Genomic DNA, 20,701 nt, shown 5'->3' on the forward strand with positions numbered 1-20,701 from the left:
ACCTCAGCAGGTTCACCCAAGCCCACCTTTCTAGCATGTTGAGGTCCCTCTGAATGGCATCCCTTCCTTCCGCCATGTCAACCACACCACTCAGCTTGGTGCCATCAGCAAACTTGCTGAGGGTGCACTCGATTCCGTCATCGATGTCATTGATAAAGATGTTAAAGAACACCAGTTCCAAAACAGACCGCTGGGGGACACTACTCATTACAGGCCTTGACCTGGACATAGAACCCTTGATGACATAGAACCCTCTGTCTGCAGCCTATCCATCGAGTGGTCCAGCCATCAAATCCACATCCCTCCAATTTGGAGATAAGGATGTGGTGGGGGACCATGTCAAAAGCCTTGCTCAAGTCCAGGTAAATGACATCAATTGCTTTTCCCTTGTCCACCAATGCCATCACTCCATCATAGAAGGTCACCAGATTGGGTAAGCATGACCTTCCTCTGGTGAAGCCGTGCTGGCTGTCTCGGATCACACGCTCACTCCTCACGTGATCAAGCATGTCATTCAGGAGGAGCTGTTCCATGATCTTCTCAGGCACAGAGGTGAGACTCACTGGCCTGTAGTTCCCCAGGTCCTCCTTGCCCCCTTTCTTGTAAATGGCAGTGACGTGACCCTTCCTCCAGTCATCTGGGACCTCACCTGACAGCCACAACTAATAATAGCTACTAATAATAGAGAGTGGCTCGGCAACCACCTCAGCCAGCTCCTTCAGAACCCTGGGATGCACGCCATCCGGCCCCATAGACTTGTACACATTCAGTCTCACGAGGCAGTCACAAACTTGCTCTGCCCTCACAGTGGGGGGAGATTTACCACCCCAGTCCCCACCTAGAGGTTTAGGGATGCAGGGCTCAAGGATGTGAGAAATACCGGAATTGTGGCCGGCAGTGAAGACTGAGGCAAAGAACTCATTCAGTACCTCAGCCTTCTTTTCATCCGTTGAAGCAAGTTCTCCTTTCATATTTACCAAAGGACGTACACTTGCTTTGGCCTTTCTCTTCTGGCCAATGTACCTGTAGAATGTCTTCCTATTTTTTTCATGTCCCTCAGCAAGTTCAGTTCTGCCTGTGCTTTAGCCTTCCTGATCCCACGTCTGCAAGTCCGGACGGCACCCCTGTATTCTTCCCAGTTGACACATCCTTGTTTCCAGAGCTTGTACACACCTTTCTTTGCCCTCAGCATGTCAAGCAGGTCTTTGCCAAGCCATGCCAGTTTCCTACCTCCTCTGCCTGCTTTCTTATTCAGAGGGACAGGGAGCTGTTGTGCTATCAGGAAGGCATCCTTGAAGAATAGCCAGCTCTCCTCAACATCTTTGTTTTTAGAAAGAACATCCCAGGAGATCTTGGCCAACAATCCAGTCCATTCAAGGCCAGGCTGGATGGGGCTTTGAGCAACCTGGTCTAGTGGGTGGTGTTCCTGCCTATAGCAGGGGATCGGAACTAGATGATCTTAAAAGTCACTTCCAAACCAAACCATTCAATGATTCTATGATTCTATGATTCTATTTGTAACCTTTTCAGATGTGGCAAATTATGTCTTTCTGATAGCAATGGATTTTCTTCCTAATGCAGTTAATTTTTTCCCACTTTTATTTTAAAAATCATTGAACAGAGAAAAGCATTAGGAAAAAAAAAATCAGTGAAAAAGAACATTTAGGAGCTCAGGAATACATGTCCACAGTTATAATCTTACAATAGATCATTATGACATATTGACAAAATTATTCTGTCTTACAGTCTATTTGACATTTTCCAAGAGGTTATGTGGAGTTAATAATGGCAATACAGAAATCATAGTGTAATCAACCTTAATTTAGTTCCACATGGAAAACTTGCTTAAGCTGCAAATCACCTAAGATATACGCAAGGAATCGGGAAGAAACAAAGGGATGGTTTTCTTTTATTTAAATGATTGAGGCTCAGAGTATATATCAGTTCATAAAAACCCTTTCTAAGGCAGTTTTTATAAAATAAAATTTATAATATACAAAAAAGTAAGAAGATGCAATGCTAAAGGACATTATATAATGCTACAAGCAGAAGTAGTGTTTGACAGACATGGTTTCATGGTGTAAGAAGTCTGTTCTCTGACCCACAGTTCTGCATAAAGACATCGGACCTTGCAGAGCAGCTACTATAACAGGAACTCTTTCTAGAATTTCACTAAACGATGAAGAAGAAGAAAAGGGACCAAACCCTGAAGGAATGAGCTATTCTACTTTGCCTGGAAATATCATCTCAAAAGTCATCATCCAGCAACCAGCAGGTCTTCACATGCCTATGAGTATGAGTGAACTGGCAAATCAATGCTTGAAAAAAGACAACAGTGAGTTGCGGAGGACTGTGTATTTATGCACTGATGATAATTTGCGAGGTGCAGATATGGACATAGTCCATCCTCAAGAACGGATGATAGAAAGCGACTACATCGTCATGCCCAGAAGCTCAGTAAATACCCAGCCATCACTGAAAGATGAGAGCAAAATCAATATAGGCATGGATACACTGCCTCATGAAAGGCTATTGCACTACAAAGTTAATCCAGAATTCAATATGAATCCTTCTGTAATGGACCAATTTAATATCAATTTAGACCAGCATCTTCCCACCCAAGAACATATGCAGAGTTTGCCATTTGAGCCCCGCACAGCAGTAAAGAATTTCATTGCCTCAGAGCTGGATGACAATGCGGGATTATCAAGAAGTGAAACTGGATCCACAATATCAATGAGCTCTCTAGAGGTCAGTCACACAGTCAAATTGTATATTCTGTTGTTCTAGTCATAAGGTAAGACAAAATATTGTGGCTTATTTCTAAGGGGTCTAAGCTAAGGCTTTAATTCAGACTAAATTATTGTTTGGAATAATGCATTGCTGTACGTATTTCTCTTGCTGTCATAAGTGTTCATATCTAGAAAACAAGATTAAAGTTTCAGAACCAGTCTGTATGAATCTGTACAATTCTGGAGATTTAGCATTCTACACAACTGGTAAGGATTTCATGACCTACCAGGTGAATACTGTGCTGCTACGAGAATAAGGCTCCTGGAAAATATAAATGACAACCTGCAAGCACATGTAATTCAAAATATTTGCCATTTTACCAGTGAAAATTGTATCTCACTCAGATATGGTAGGTCTGATTCTGCCTTCATTAGTGTAAGTATTGGATTCTTCCATCCATTAGTTCACTATTTAGAGATTTACGTTATATGTGTGTTTGAATGGTTGCATGTGCAGATGACATGTGCAGTAAGTAGAGGGAGACTTCTTGCAGTGTATCCCAGATGCCACTCAGATTGTAAAAATGAACTGAAAAGCCTTTACCGAAAGAGGTTGCAGTCATTACTACCATCTTTCTGCAGAACTTAAAGTACAAAAGTAACTGAAGAATTAAGTGTCAGATATTGTAATTCCTGCTGAGTCTTTACTTGTGTAAAACCACCAGTGAAGTGTAGACTTCACACATGGTCCCCTTTAAGAATTTTAAGTCTGTTTCACCAGCAGTTCAAATGTTATGAAATAGAGCATTTGGTAGATATGAAAAAGACATATGAGAAAAATGTGATATTTACTCACTGTCAGAATTAAAAAAAAAAAAAAAAAAAAGCTACTGTATATGCAGACTTTAAGCCATTAACTACTATTTTATGACATTTGGAGCTGTCTGTGCAAAGAGTTTACCTGATTTTTTAATTGTTAGATATAAAGCTGTACCCTGGACTTCATAGAATAGGAGATGCCTGTAGATATTTCTTTGAAAATGGAGTTTAATGTGCTTATCAACTGCAGAATTTGGGCAGAAGATCAGAACTTAGTTTCTTTTCAAGAAATGCCTTTGCAAGCATTGACTATGAAATGTTTCCCATGTTGTTTTTATTGTCACTGTGCTATCATAAGTTTTTGCAAGACATAATATAACTGAAAACAAATAATTGCAAAATGAAATACGGAGCTTTTCAAGTAAGCAAATTGTCCACTTTTTATTTGCTCTTTTGAAGTGTATGAGTTTGTATAGTTTTGAGACAAATTTTTGAAAGAATTTCTAAAAAATTACTTCAGTACTTCCCCATTCAGTGTATTGACAGGCTCTTTCAAGGCAAGTTTGCATAATTAATGTTATTACTCTCAGTTCAGCTGTATTACTTAATATTACATGGTGCAAAAGAGTTCTGCAATTTAATGCAACATACAAACAGAAAGCCATCTTCCAGTAGTATCACCTTCTCCATATCTACAAGACCCTCTTTCCAGTACCTTTAGTCAGATACAGAAGCTCATAAACAACCTGGTTAAGATTAGACATATGGGTGAGATGCCAAGGGAAAGATTCTAATTCCTTGAGAAGATACACATATCTGGCACTGTATTGTCCTCCCCACCTGTGGTCAAGAGTGCTCTTTTCTGATGGTTCTTTCTTTCTATTGGTGATAAAGACAACCTAAGATGTTGCTTTTTTAGAGTTAATTTTTAGATTGTATTTGTATCATATCTTAAGCTTCCTTCTAAGATATGGCATAGATAGCAAATCTCTTAATGCTTTCTGCGTGATCTCTCCACTATGTGTCATTAGTAATTTCCCAGAGCTTTCTCTTGAATCACCATACAACTATTCTTTTTATCATGTAGTTATATAGAGCAGTTACCACTTACTATGTCAGTAAAATGCCCATAGGCAACTGTGACTTGTGTTAACATAATTCTTCACATTTTTTTTCTTTTTAATTTAAAGTCAGTAATTACTAAAAATATAACAATGACAGTAGTTTATGCAGTGATTACAGAAAGTATTTATGATCTTACCAGAATGGCTTAAGATGTAGTTTGACCCATTTACAGCCAAGAGCCAGCCCAGTATCTGATTTCAGCAATGTAATTATGAATTCACAAACACCCCAAAACTCAGAAGTACTGTAGGCATAACTGTTTGCAACTGGAGACTGTGTAAAATGCAGTGTATGGAAGTCTCATCACTTTATGGCAGGTACTAGTCTTTATGGCTATAAAACTAAGCCAGCAGAATTAGAGGACAATTTGGAAAACATAAGCCCTAAGAATTTTCAAATCATAAAATCAAATTATTTATTTTAAATTTCATGTCCATTTTAGCGCTGAAACACTGGAATATTGTGCTGCAATGAGTTAACAATACATTTGCAATGTTTAGATTTTTTTTTCTTTTTTAATTTGGCTTTTTTAGTGCATTTATGCTTGCGAGTTTGTGAAGCCAATCATTTTCTGTATTTCACATATCCCAAGAGATGGTGAGCCCTTAGAATAATGTGAGTTTATTCAAGAAATTGAAAACCGTATAAACAACCAAAAAATCAAAATTATTGAATGCAAAAGCTGAAATGTAAGGTCTGCATTTGTTCTCTTTTATTTAGATTTTATGTTCATTATGATCATTGGAAATGAATGTTTTGAAACAGACCTACAGTAGGAGCGCTACAATGTAATGTTTTGACTTTTAACTCTGCAGGGTAGATCCATCATGCCTACTATGCATCTAAATGCAGGCATTTTCCTTCTGATCTGCAATGGAGCTTTCCACATCAGTCTCCTCTTTAGTGTCAGTAGAGACAACAGACGCTTCTAGGCCACTTTTAGACATCTGTTCCAGGATGAAGTAAATTGCATGCCCTCAGTGCAGCTTTCTGTCTAGGGATTCCACAGAGAGGACAAAATTAGTTGGTCAGACATAAACATCAAAAAGGTTCTGTTCTAAATTTAGTTAGATTAATCCTACAGTATGTCATAAACTTTCTCTTGGTTTTTACATTTACATACTGTTTTTCAAAAGATAATGCTTAATTAAGAACAATCAAATGTTATGTTATATACGGAAAAATTGGAATGCTATAGTATTTGCATAAATACATTGCCCAGGTAAATATAAATTTAAGGATATGCAGATTCCTAGTGAGCAAGTCAGTGTTTTTTTGTTTTATTTGGTATGTACCCAACAGTATTCATGCAATTATAGGCACAGGCAGGCATGTTGGTACATCACTGATTTTCTGAGCAGGAGTAATTGAACATCTGGTTAATCTCCTGCACAACCCTTATATGCATGGATTAAAATTGGCTTTGCTACCTTGGCATCAAAGTGGCTTGTAGTGTGCTCCTTCAGTTCAAAGTGTTTTCATTTTAATGAAGAAAGCACTCTCAATGCAGTCTTTTGGAATGCTTTTTGTTTTGAAGTTGTATACTCAGTGCTGTATCATTAAAATGAAATGAAGTTGTACAATCCCAGCCACTGGAATGCAAGAAAAGGATAGAAGCTTTAAATGCAGAGGAAGAAGTTGATTTGTGCAACATACCTCCAGGAAAAGTAGTTCTTTTCCTATTATGGAAAAAAATACAAGAGGAATTAGGTCACCTGCTGCCTGACTATGTGAGGAGACTTGTATTGGTAGGTTTGTGGGACAGTAATGACGGGTTCTTTCTAGAAAATGTTAATGTAGGGTCACTTTATGCCCAAATGGAAAATTCCTGAAAGAAGACAAAGAGCTATTATCAAAAGAAGGGTTTATGAAGCCTTCTTATGAAGCCTATAATAGAAGCATTTATTAAATAGAAGAAAAGAGCATCAACTTCATAAGAGCAGAAAGGAAATAGCTTCACAAATTATGAGTGGATTTTTCTTCCCAATTTCATGTTTTCCTTGCTAGTTTTTCTGTCTCGGCTTCTGCTAGGAGATCTTTACTTGGGGAAAAACATCAATCCCCTGAATAGAACGTGTGACCAAAGTAATTCTTCTTTACTCACTCATAACGGCTCTTAATACATTCAAAGAAAGTCATCTCCAGAGCCTTTTGACTAAATCACTGATGTGGGACTTTAGGAAGCAAATACAGAAATAAAAGACAATGAAAAGATACATTAAGGGTAGTGAGTGCAAAAAATATATATAGAAGTAATGATAGAGAGAAGAGAAAGAAAGACATGCTCCTCCTCCCTCCTCCCCAACCCCCCCCCCCCCCCCCCCCCCCAAAAAAAAAAAAAGAGAGAGAAAAGCGGACAGAAATGAAGAGTCCAGTTAAAAAACAAAAACAAACAAACAAAACAAAAACAAAACAAAACAAAAAAACAACAGTTTTTTTGTGAGGGACGAAGAAATATACAGAAAAAAAGCAGTCGATCTTGTCAATAAAGTGCTAGAGCGGAATAAAAGCAAAATATTGTGAAGTCATTTTGATTTATGATATGAAAAGTGAAAAAGAAATGAAGTGAATTAAAAAAGAGAGAGAACAAAAATAGAGAGACAAGCACTACAGGAACTTCCCCTTTATCATGTTTCCACATTGCATTTGTTTTCAGGCTTTCTCTATCTCAGATTTATCTTCCTTCCATTCCTCATTTCTTTCTTCAGTAAGCTGTGAAGACAGCTCTTGCAACTTTGTGACTCTCAGTGAAATGAATTCTAGACCTATAACAGACCACTCTTTCTTTTGGTTGAAGGACAAGGTTTCAAATTCCTCTGACTTCAGACATTGTTGCATCATATTCTTGCACTGTTGGACAAGAATGGGGGTAGAATCAAACAGAGGTGATTTTAGTAACTGAAGATGTAGAGATCAGAAATTTTAATCAGCGTTACTGACTGCATTGCCTATTTCATGTTTTGTATTACAGATAGCTATCTTAACTACAAATTATCCTTAGGAAACATTGTCAATTGCTTGTCCATTAAATAAATGCTACACTTGCTCCAGTGACATTCAGAAACAAAAAAACAACTATTTTTGCTCTACTGAGTAAATACATATGTCAATTATCCTATAAAAATGGAGCAGAAAACCAGAAAAAAATGCTGGAAGTTTTAATACACGATCTCTGAAGAAATGTTTGTGCTATGGTGAAATTTGCTTGTAGATTTTCTCAACTTAAAAGCTGCACATCAAAGAGCTCATCTACTTTTTTCTTTTATATCTAGCTCATATTGTAAACTAATAGCCCATGTAATCTTCTTTTCAGAAACTAAGCTTTTTGCTTCAGTTAAATACACACAAAAGATATTTTAAATCAAAACTCACATTCCACTTCAATATCTCTAAGGGCCAAAAGAGATTCTCCTTTAATTTTGTTCAGGGAAAAAATCTTCCCCAGGCTAAGATCTTGTATGTCAAACCTAATCTCAGAATGAATTATAAACTGCTGATAATAAGGCTTTATATTAATGGAAGCATGGTTATAACCTGCCCTATAATATTCTATCTCTGGTTTCAATTATACTTTGCACAACATAATATATTTTGAGGAGTATCTCATGTAATTAATCAGGTAGTGGTGTAATGCAGACTAGAGTAAGGAGAAAACCAGGCATTTGCCATTTTACAGAGATGGAGAGGGATTTTATTAGTCTGTTAGAGAGAGCAGCTCCTTCCTGGTGCCAGCATATTAGTCCATGCTGCTGTATGGAAATTATTCTTCACTGTTCTATTTTTGTCCCCTAGTGAGCAGAGTTTAAAGTTGCTATGGAATTACACAGAAAAGCTGTACATGATTAGCACAAAGTAAAATTGATTTTAAATAAATTACAACTGCAGACCTCTTTTTACAGAATTTCACTTTGGTCTTGGCATGAAAGGCTTGGTAGTTTTGGGTTTTTTTTTTTCTTTTTTTTTTCTGTAATGTGTATTTTATCAATCAGGATCAAAGAGCTGTAGAAATTAGAAATGGAAAAGATCTTGCCAGGTTATCTCCTTTATCAGTGCAAGAACATTTTCTACAGCATATTTGTGTAATGCATAGTCCAATTTCACTTTCAAGACTTTTCAAGACAGTGAATGTTTCCCAGCTGTTTACTTCAGCAGATCATTTCACAGTCATATAAAATGTCTTTATTCCTAGTAATATCTTTAAAATTTCCTCTCTTTTTTTTTCTGAATTACAAATTTTCTTATTTTTCTCATACTGGGTTTGTTTAACAGTATTTATATCCTTCTAAGGTTTCTTACAAAGTTTCCGTGTTTGCTTTTTCCAGAGGCGATGTTTAAATCAGCTGTATGACTCTTTTATCCTTTTCTCTTGATCCAGTGTTTTTAACCCTCTAAAATGACATTTTGCTGCTCTCTGAATTTTTTTTCCCAGCTTGTAGGCATGATGGACACAGTGGGCACAAACTGGAGCACAAGAGGTTCTGTCTAAATACCAGGAAGCATTTCTGTGCTGTGTGGATGATGGAGCACTGGCACAGGCTGCTCAGAGAGGCTGTGGTGTCTCCTTCTTGGAGATCTTCAAAAGCCTCCTGGATGTGGTCCTGCCCCCCCCTGCTGTGGGTGTCCCTGCTGGAGCAGGGGTTGGGCTAAGTGGACACAGAGATCTCTGTCAACTCCTACCACTCTGTGGTTATGTGGTGATTTTGCTTCTGAGAATTCGGAGCATTAATGCAGATTTCTCAGTGGGGCTGTTTAGAAAAGGCTGTACACATCCCCGCCCATTTAAATGAAGACCTTAGTGGTTCTTTGTAGCTTTTTTTTGGAACTCAGCATGAATATCCAGTTCACTTCTTACCCATGAATTTCAGCCTTTTCAAAATTATCTCAGATAATTCCCTTGCTGCTGAATAATTGCATGTAGCTTCAGCTTTTTAGGCAGTCCCTTTACTAGCTACCGTTTTCAGTTCTCTGGTGTTAAAGTATTTAGGTTTGGAAAATAAATGACTGAGTAGAAAATGGGGAACAATTATTTATATTTCCCATGATTTAAAGAAGAGGAGCTTCAAATGAAATGACAAAGAGGTAAACAACATTGTCTTTGTCACATTATGCATATTTAAATTGAGGAGCTCACTATCTAAATATATTTTGGATACTACAAAACATTCATTGTGAATGAATACAGAACATGATTGGACAGATGGAACAGTATAAAAAAGTGCTAGTAAGTTCAATAAAGTAAGCTCCTCCCAAAGATCGTCCTAAATTACATTTGAAGAAGTAAGGTGGAGCTACAACAAAAATAGCTCTTAATACTCACATTTTCCTATGTCATTCCTTAAGTATCACTGCATAACTTGGGAAAATTCAAAACACTGAGATGAACCTGTGTAGTCGTTTATTAGTCATGTACTACTTTCATTAATGCTCAACTGGGTCTCCAACTGATGCTTGGAAAAAGAATCAGCTTCCAGTCTGATTTTAATATTGGCTGAAATCTGTCTTAATTTTGCAGGCTGGTGAAGCAGTCTTTTGAAAAGAAACACGCTGATGTGATCAGTTCAGCAGATCATTTGACAGAAGAGGGTTTTTTTCCCCTTACTCTTTCATTTAGCTTTGGCTTTAGTTAATTTAAATTGTTAGAACAAGCCAGATGGTTGACTAGATTCAGAAAGAATTTAGGTGTCTGTGAAAAACCTTGTTTTTTAGCCAAAGGGCCACAGCAATTAAACTTTGTTTAAGATATATGTAAGTATATATACGTATGTATATACATAGTGATTGCATACAGTGCGTGTGTATGTGTATATACGTATAATCACAATTAAAGTGTTGATTTGTACACTTTAGACGTGTTGTACATCATGCAGAATAGTTTAGGAAAAGGACCGCAGGCAAATGGCTCCACCCTTACAAGCGAAGGTACCTAGAGCCTTCATGCATCTGAATATATTCCCACTCTCAACCATAACACTTCAGTACAATGAGGTGATAGCCAGGAGGGCCTCATACTGTACTTACGGTCACTGACAGTATTGCAAATGACTTTCAGTGGTCTGGCATCACATTCATAACCAGTGATTTCTGTGTTTCAGACGTTCACAGATCTTTATTCTGCTGTTCTTACCTATGGCAGTTACATACCTTTTTATGTCTTAGGAGAATAGGCTTTGACAGAATCTGTGATATATTTCACTGTATGCAGCCATGGAAAAGAAAAGTAATGTACAAACATAGAACAGATGTTTTTTACCATACATATTTAAATTAAATTTTACTCATGATAGATTTGCATTGGTCACTCACTGAGATGAACCTATATTATTATTTGTTAGATCATAACTGTTGTGATCTAAGGACACAATTGAAGTAGTGACATCTTTCTGGCAATAGTGTAGTTAAATATGTCACAGACAGTTAGATGTGTGTTTTTACCATGTAGACAGTGATAGATTTGTGTGGATGCAAAAGCTAATAATTCAACCATGCCACAAATATGCACTGTGGTCAAACAGACCTAAGGCAAAATACAAATGTTCCAGTTTTCTAAATTACATTATGTAGTAAACTACACAATTATTTCAAAGTTTTTCATGCTTTTTCTTAGGATTCTCACTCAGGCAGTTCAGTGGTATCAGATTTATTACTGAAATTTAGCTTAAATAATGGCTTTTCAAGCATTTTTCAAAGCTGCTCCACGAGAGCACCTTATCACCTGCTGTCTAAATTTCTTATTTTGAAACCACTGAGCCATTACTGTGGAAGAAGTGATCTAATTGCACCTTAAAATAGATCCTTCCTCATTAGAGATATGTAGGTTTCTTCAGGTGTTGGTTAACTGTGGAATGATGAAGGCCTGTCTCAAAGGAATGCTTGTACCTAGGCTCTCTAAACATGAGTGAGAAGTAGGTACCTTTAAGAATCTGAGCTTTAGCTTCTTGTAGTTTTCCTACCTCCAAAGCCAATGCTGTTTTTAAGTTTACATGCTATTTATTGGAGTTTATTTAACAGAGTTGTTTAATTTGTTTTTAAATACTCTCATAAAGAGGGTTTGGTCAATCAAGCCTTCCTAATTCATGGTAGCTTCCCCAATATTTATTTTCTTACTTGTTTTGTAGACCATTTTTATTAGTGTCTCTCAGCTTTTCAGACAACAGACTGTCCAATCTCTGAAGACAGTGTAGACAGTGCTACACTTGTCTTCTATTATTATGGGTTGGTATAAGTCAGAATTTTACAGCGAATCCCATATAATGATACATAGTGTTGTTATAAAAGATTGAACATTTTCTGCTTTCTCCAGATAAGAACTTGTAAAACTGTTTCCTTCAAATGCAAGAAAACAAAACCACATACAAAAACCTGCATGTTTCTTAAACGAGATAAAATCAAAGTCTAATGAAGTCAGTAATATTATTATTCTGGACTTGATTGGTTTGATTTCTATCTCATTGCAGAAATTCAGCGCATTTTGAAAAGGTTTGTTCACCATTGCTTAAAGAGACTCTATAATACTACAAAAAATTAGGATTAGAATGTACCAGCAAGCACTTTTTTGTTATTGGGGTACTTTAACTCTTCCTGAAGGAGAATGTCTCTTTTCTTTCCATTCACCTATTCTTGCTGCTCTTTTATTTTTTTAGCTTCTCTGCTGCTTTCCACATCTCTTGTCTATTGTGAGACACTCAATTTCCAACCTTAAAAGAAAAAAAAAAAAATTCTTCTTTACAGCATTTCTGCTTGTCTGATATAATTGGACTTTATAATCAGTTTATTTCAGATTATATAATAAAATTATATGCTAAATTATTCATGATGTGTCTAAGCAATCATATTCTTTGTTGCATTGTATACAAGTGATTACTTTACTAGTAAATAATTCTTTTTTTTTATCAGCTGCTTTGAATCAGATTTGTCATCTGAAAGACAAATATCATCGCTTTCTCCATCCAGATTGTCATTGCAAACAAACAAGCTCAAGTCTCTATGGAAAGCATAGATGGCTTGGTCTTGACTTTACTATCAGTTGTCCCATTAAAATCAGTGGAGTTGTACCAATGTAAACCTGATGTAGGAAAGAATCAATTTATGTATATTTATACAGACCCTAATCATAGGTATATATTGATAACGGTGTAAAAATAATAAACACTATAATCATTTGAAAATACCACAGAAAGCATAGAAATAAATATATTTTATGTACCAGCAGGTTTGCTTGCATGCAAATAGCATGCATATGAAGCATCTTAGTGAAATCCAGTCTGCTTTATTTCAGTGAAAAGAATATGTTACTAGTTTAATAAGCTGTATGCAAAGTATTAAATTGTCACGATAAAATTTACAGTCTTTCACTGAATACCTAACATATATCTGATAGGAAAACAATAATGTTATTTAGTCTCATTTGATGAATAGTCCCATTGTTAATAAAACCTCTTTTTTTCTTTCTTTTTTACTGCTTAATAGAGAAGAAAATCACGTTATTCGGACCTTGACTTTGAAGTAAGTTTCACTGAATTATTCCTGATTATTGTAGAATTTTCTAAAAATAAATATGAGGCGTCCATTTTAACAGATTTTAGCTTTCTGACACATTAGATGTCATAGGACTGTTCAGTTGGTACTGTGTAGAACATGATGAGCAGTTCATTAGAACTACTTTGGTGCAACTTGTTTGTAAACTATTCTGAGATCAAACTGTCATATTATAATATTAGTTATCATGATTTTAGTTTTTAAATTCTCTGCCTCTTCATTTTCATCTATTTTTCTTTTTTTTTTTTTTTTTTTTTTTTTTTTGTCAGCTATCTATCTATTGAAAAAGTGTGATGTTTCTGTAGGACTGGCCACGTTGTTGCAGAGGCATGCTTTTTTTCAAGAGACTTTCAATCATTTGTTCTATCTCTTCCTTCAATACTAATTTACTAACATATGAGTTGTACATACAAATAATGAGATGAATGTGCCAGTTTTTGAATGATGACATGCTGCAGTTGTCAAGGCTGATAGATCACATTTTATTTAAAAATAAATAAATAAATTTATGTAAGGTTCCTTACGTTCCATTGAATTAGACTCTATCTCAATTACTATGATGAAGTCTCTGAGAGTTTTGTTTCTTTTCTACATTCTACCAGAAGCAATATAACCATAGGTTTTCGGGGACATTTTAATAATTTATTTTTATATAGGCTGTCCATGTGTCATTATCAGTAGCTTAGATATTATACAGGATGTAAGCACATGTACCTTCAGATTTCGAATTCGGGTTCATAGAGGAGAAAGAAGTAGGATTAGCCCAATGCAACCATAGCAGCTGTCATAGAAGTGGCCGTAGAAACCTTGCAGTGCAAGACGGGTTTTCTTTGGTGACTTGCCTTTGCTGAAAGCTGACTTTCCATTTCTGAGTGTGTATTTTTGGTGGCTTAATATCACTCCTAATTCCACTGTCATTTTTCCCCAGAGTGTGTAGTTACCTTAAGTAGTCATGTAATTTCTCAAATATAGCACCAGATAAAGATTCACACAGTAAGGTAGGGAAAAGAAAATGAAATTATCCTAAATATGGTTTAAGATAAATGTGTAGAAAGGAAGAACATGAATCAAAAAATTCTGATGAGTAAGTGACTCTAAAATTAAATGTAAAGATTCTGAAGAAAAGTTGTGTAATTATAGGTATACAAATAATTCTGAATTTTACTGTTCTTTGTTTAAAGGTATTAATATAGTGCTGTTCCTGTTGCTGGGTCCAGTCTTGTTCAACACCTTCATCAGTGACCTTGATGAGGGGATAGTGGCCACCCTCAGCAAGTTTGCTGATGATACGAAGTTGGGAGGATTGGCTGACACGCCTGAAGGCCATGCTGCCATTCAGCAAGACCTGGACAGGCTGGAGAGCTGGGCAGTAAGAAACCAGATGAGGTTCAACAAAAGCAAGTGTAGAGTCTTGCATCTAGGGATGAATAATTGCATGCACCCATACAGGCTGGGGAATGAGCTGCTGGGGAGGAGCTCTGCAGAGAGGAACCTGGGTGTCCTGGTGGACGACAGGTTGGCCATGAGCCAGAAGTGTGCCCTCATGGACAAAAAGGCCAATGGCATTCTGGGGTGCATTAAAAAGAGCGTGGCCAGCAGGTCGAGGGAGGTGATCCTCCCCCTCTACTCTGCCCTGGTGAGGCCTCATCTGGAGTACTGCGTCCAGTTCTGGGCTCCCCAGTACAAAAAAGACAGGGATTTCTTGGAAAGAGTCCAGCGGAGGGCCACAAAGATGGTGAAGGGCCTGGAGCATCTCCCCTATGAGGAAAGGCTGAGTGAACTGGGTCTGTTCAGCCTTGAGAAAAGAAGACTGAGAGGGGACCTGATCCAGGTCTATAAATATCTAAGGTGTGGGGGGCAGAATGGTGAGGCCGGACTCTTTTCAGTGGTGAGTGGAGATAGGACAAGGGGAAACAGCCGGAAACTGCAGCATAGGAAGTTCTGCACAAATGTGCACAAGAACTTGTTTACAGTGAGGTGAGGGAGAACTGGAACAGGCTGCCCAGGGAGGTGGTGGAGTCTCCTTCTGTGGAGATGTTCAAGACCTGCCTGGATGCCTACCTGTGCGACCTGGTGTGGGGGACCTGATTTGGCAGAGGGGTTGGACTCAATGATCTCTAGGGGTCCCTTTCAACCCCTACAATTCTGTGATTCTGTGATTCTGTTCCCAGTGAGAACGTTCTCTGTGGAAACAGATACTAAAACATTCTTCTTAGCCACTCAGGAGAATATAACCCAACACCAAGTAGACACCAACAATGCTGTACACATTCTGCTCTAAAGAATTAGGCCTCTCATTACATTTTTTCTTCTACTCACCTAGTATATTTCAGAAATTTATCCCTTTTTTCTTGTCTTGGTTGGAACATTGTTGCTGCACTGCCTAACATATTTAGAATAATGTTTGTAATGCAGGACAAAATAATTGTTTGTAAAAAGGAAAGGATTGAGCCATTGGGAATCACTGCCGAGAAAATAAGATCAGCAGACAGTTGTTGTGTTTTGGAAGTACAGACTCAGATTAACCCCATCTCACCTCCTGTTTTATGGTTCCTATGATTAAGCCTGTGGGCTTTCCTGTGTTTTTCCATGTAGTGTAGCTGTCTGTCTGAGGTACAGCAAGAAAAAAAAGTCAAAAAGTGTTTGGATAGTCACTCAAATTCTTTCACTCAGCAAGGCATACTGACAAAGAGATTTGAAATAGTGTTGTATTGCCAAAACACTGCTCTGTTTTGATACCTCAAAGCAGCTTTACTGCAAACTGGGATAGATTCTGAAGGTGAGGTCAAGCCTGAGTGATTGTCTGTACTACTTTTGTAACATTTTCTCTTTGTCTGTTAACAATGCCAGCTGGCACTGTCTGAGACAATGTCCTTTATAGTTGTAGGGACAACAAATGCTATTTTTAGTACACAATATGGACAAGGCTGTCAGGCTTGGCTCCCTCAACCCTTTTCCCTATAGCACTGTCTCAGAAGACTCTGCACCATCAACATCTCCTTCATCCTTCCATGTCAACCTATATGCATACAAAATATACTCACAGACTATGGCTATCCTACCAAAAAAGACATTTTGAGGAATATTTCTGGGTGCCAAAATGCCATTGTTTATACAGATCATATTTTTAGAATGTTCTCCACTATTTCTGTCTGTTACAACCATCTCTCTTCCAGCAGTTCCTGAAGTGTTCTTAAAGAACTGGAGAGAATAAGATACCACTCACAATAGGCAACATCATTGTAGACTTTTTTTGGAGACTTAAAAAAATATAGTAGTGTTCAAGGAGAATATTCTATGCTAGATGGTGCCACTGAATGCTCTTAGACGTAATTAACTTACTGCTGTACAGTCACAGTTTAATAACAAAAAATATGTATACTACTCACCTTAATACAGATAATTTGAAGTACAAACAGACAAATAAAAATCACATGGAAAATAAATTACTGAGGGTCACAGAGGAAATTCAAAATCAGCTGCTGTGTAGGTTGAATACTGGAAGACCTTATCTGTACTCAATGCAATAAAACAGACTCCATCCCTGTTATCTCCAATATATGTTAGGACACGCAAAGAGAAAATTAGAAAGGTAAAAGTCCAACAAGAACTTCATTTGCCAAGGCTAATTTATCAGATGCAGCAGGGAGCTTTACCACCAAGGATGAGGAAGAGGCTGAGGTACTCAATGCCTTCATTCCTTCTGTCATTAATAGTTTTCCTAAAGATACTCAGCCTGAGCTGGAAGAGAGAGATGAGGAGCAGAATAAACCTCCCACAGTTCAGGAGGAATCAGCAACTTGCTACTCCACCTAGATTGCCACAAGTCTGTGGGTCCAGATAGGATTCATCTAAGAGTATTGAGGGAGCTGGCAAAAGTGGTTGCCAAGCTGCTTTCTATTGTTTATTATTATTATTTTCCATCCTCATGCAAAAGAAATTCCATCACCCAGCATAAGAAATCAAACAGAGGAGGCAGAAAATCAGCATGTCTGAACAAGGACCTGCTGGTGAAACTGAGGGATAAGAAGAAAAACTACAGGTGGTAGAAACAGGGACACATGGCCTGTGAATAATATAGGGACGTTGTCATGATATGCAGAGACAGCGTCAGGAAAGGCAAGATGCAGATGGAAATGAACGTAGTGAGAGATGTGAAAAATAACAAGGGTTTCTTTAGATACTTTGGTCAGAAGAAACAGGCAAAGGAGAATGTTCCCCCTCTGATAAATGAGAAGGGAAAGCTGGCTCCAACTGACAAAGATAAAGCTGTTAAGGCTGATAAGGCTCGTGATACTCAACGAGTTCTTTGCCTCAGTCTTCACTAGCAATCAGGCTTCCCATAGAAAAGAGCAATTCTGAGACCACTTCATGAGACTGACTGTGTATAGGTCTATAGGTCTAGACGACATGCATCCCAGAGTCCTGAAGGAGCTGGTTGATGTGGTTTCCAAAGCATTGTATCTTATATTTAAAAAGTTGTGCCTGTCAAATTAACTGAAAAATGGTAAACATTGCTCCTGTTTTTAAGAAAGGAACAAAGGAAGATCTGGGATACTAGAGGCTGGGTAGCCTGTTGTTTGCACCTGGGACAATGGATCATACTCGTAAAAGATGTTAAGATACATGCAAGACAAGGAGGTGATCTGAGATGGTCAACACAGCTTCACCAAGAGCAAATCATACATTATCGTTCTGATGGCCTTCTATGATGGAGTGATAGCACTGATGCACAAAGGAAGGGCCATCTAATAAGGGCTTTGATGGTCCCACACTATATCCTTATCTCTGAATTGAAAAAATATGAATTTGGAGGCTGGACTGTTTGGTGGATGAAGAATTGGTGGGAAGGTTGCAGCCAGAAGGTTGGGGTCAATAGCTCTATGTGGAGGTGAAGGCCAGTCATGAGTGGCATCACCCAGGAGTCTGTCTTGGGACCTGCACTTTTTATCGTCTTTATCAGTTACACAGATTACGGAATCAAGTACATCCTTATCTAGTTTGCTGATGACACCAAGCTGAGTGGTGCAGTTGATATGACAAATGAAAGGGAAATGCCATCCAAAGAGATCTGAACAAGCTCAAAAAGTTGGCCCACATGAACTTAATGAGGTTCAAAAATGCCAGGTACAAGCTGTTACACTTCAATCAGGACAATCCCAGATATGCATACAGACTAGGACTCACTGGGTGAAGGTCTGTGGAGAAGTAATGATTTCTTGGTGAGCAAAAAGCTGGGTGTGAGCGAACAGTGTGCTCTTGCAGCCCAGAGGCCAACAGTAACCTGGGCTACCCATCAACAAGAGAAGGGTGATTTTGTCCCTCTACTCTGCTCTTGTGAGACCCCATCTGCAGTAGTGCATCCAAACCTAGAGCCCTCGGGCTGAGGAGTTGTTGGAGTAGGTCAAGAGGAAGTCCACAAAGATGGCTAGAGCGCCTCTTTTGTGAAGAAATGTTGAGGGAGCTGGCAGCCAAACAAAAGCTTGTTTGGCTTGGAGAAAAGAGTACTTCAAGAAGTCCTCACTGCAATTTTCCAATACAAGAGAGCTTATAAGCACAAGGGGGACCAACTTCTTACACAGTGTAATAACAATAGGACAAGGAGAAATGGCTTTAAAGTAGAAGAGAGGAGATTTAGATTAGATATTAGGGAGAAATTCTTTACTCAGAGAGTGGTGAGGCACTGAAAGATGTTGCCCGAAGAAGTTGTGGATGCCGCATCCTTGAAGGCATTCAAGACCAGATTGAATGGTGTCCTGAGCAGCCTGATCTAGTGGTGGCAACCCTGTCCATGGCACAGGGCTTGGAACCAGGTGATCTTTAAGGCCCCTTCCAATAACAGTCTTGGTCAACCAGGAAGGTATCAGACAACTAGAGAATTGCAAATGTGACTCCCATCTACAAGAAGGGTCAGGAAGATCAAGGGATTCACAAGCCTGTCGATCTGACCTCAGTTTTGAGAAAGGTCATGGAGCAAATCATCTTGACTGCAATCATGCAGCATGTGTGGGACTACCACGGAATAAGGACTAGCCTACATGGATTCATGAAAGGCAGGTCCTGCTTGACACACCTGATCTCCTTCTATGACTATATAATCTTGTGAGTGAATGAGGGCAAGGCTGTGAAGGTAGTCTGGCTAGACTTCTGTGAAGCCTTTGACACTGTCTCTCACAGTATTCTCTTGGAGAAGCTTGCAGTCCATGGCTTAAACAGGCGTACTCTTCCTGGGTAAAAATATGGCCGGCCAGACATACCCAGAGAATGATGGCAAATGGATTTAAATCCAATTGGTGACCAGTCACTAATGGTGATCCAAAACACGAGCAGTATTCTGGTCTAGGAGTTTGGGATCCTTGCTTCTGATGGCTGTTTTAATGCCAGCTAAGTGTTCAGCAACCCCAATTGTTATGTTCTGAATTTCCCTGAAACTGGACAGGTAGTTTTGTTCACCGAGGCTCTGCACTAATACCTAGCTCTAAGATCAAATGAAAGTCACTCTAATTATGTTGAGGATAAATACAGATGCTGTGAAAATTCCCAGGAGGGCTTTATAATAGGTGTCCTCTGTCACATACAAAAAACACTATTATTGACATACACTTTGAGATAAAAGATTACAAGAATCTTTAAATTCTATGAGAGGATTTGAATCTTGCCTTTCCCTACTCAATCTTTCCGCTCTCCCTTTTATCAAATGTATTTACTGTATGTACTTGCAATAAACAATTTTTATGCTAAATAATTCAGAAAATGCTCACCAGGATTCAGGTCATCTCTGGCTCCCTTTGAGCTCTGTTAGGGAGGGCAAGAATACAGTGTACAAATCTTGGACTGTCTTTTCTGCCCATAGACCAGAAGTCTATCACTAGTAATAATGCTGAATTGATATTAAATTGCTGGTGCTGCCTTCTCTCAGATTTTCATCCATAATAGCCATTCATTATAGCAATATTAAAAACTTACACAAAATTTTAAAATCTTTTTTCTTCTTAACATGAAGACATCTCTCCAAGACAAAGGTGGAAAAAATAAATAACATGCCTGCAAGGAAAAATCTTTTCCCATTTCTAAGTTTGGCAACTGATCAGACCTATAACATCTTGAAAACACAGCAGGCTTCCATTATGGAGCTGGGAAGGCATTTCCCCATCTGTTCTTTTCACTTAGCTATTTCATACAATATTTGTGAGACCATTTTTACCTGTGATTATGTAGAATATTTCCAAAGCAAACTGAATAACATGATTTTAAATATTATTACTATTAATCATAAGATTGACTATGAATACTGATCAGAATATTTTTGCTTGAGGTAGATTTCAGCTGAAATGCTGTCATAAATTAAAAAAAAAAATTGAGGTGAGTATACAGTTATGTCTGAATTACTTCTCACCTTGATAGCCACTCAAATTGCTCTTTGAGCAATTGTGGCATGGCACTTAGGGATATTGTTTAGCCATGGACTTGTAGTGTTAACTGATTGGTTG

General features: G+C 38.0%; 1 protein-coding gene across 9 annotated transcripts in view; it reads left to right on the forward strand.

Moving 5' to 3' along the window:
- ADGRB3 (adhesion G protein-coupled receptor B3) overlaps nt 1-20,701 on the forward strand; it is a 459,396-nt gene that overhangs the window by 433,380 nt on the left and 5,315 nt on the right. For 8 of the 9 annotated variants that reach the window (XM_048936529.1, XM_048936524.1, XM_048936533.1 and 5 more), the window contains 2 exons: nt 2,108-2,751; nt 13,143-13,178. In XM_048936529.1, the coding sequence (XP_048792486.1) occupies nt 2,108-2,751; nt 13,143-13,178 (680 nt within the window). The remainder of the gene's footprint in view (nt 1-2,107; nt 2,752-13,142; nt 13,179-20,701) is intronic. The other variant, XM_048936532.1, reaches the window with a different exon arrangement.

Source organism: Lagopus muta, chromosome 2 (genome assembly GCF_023343835.1).
Source record: "Lagopus muta isolate bLagMut1 chromosome 2, bLagMut1 primary, whole genome shotgun sequence".
NCBI classification, from domain to species: Eukaryota; Metazoa; Chordata; class Aves; order Galliformes; family Phasianidae; genus Lagopus; species Lagopus muta.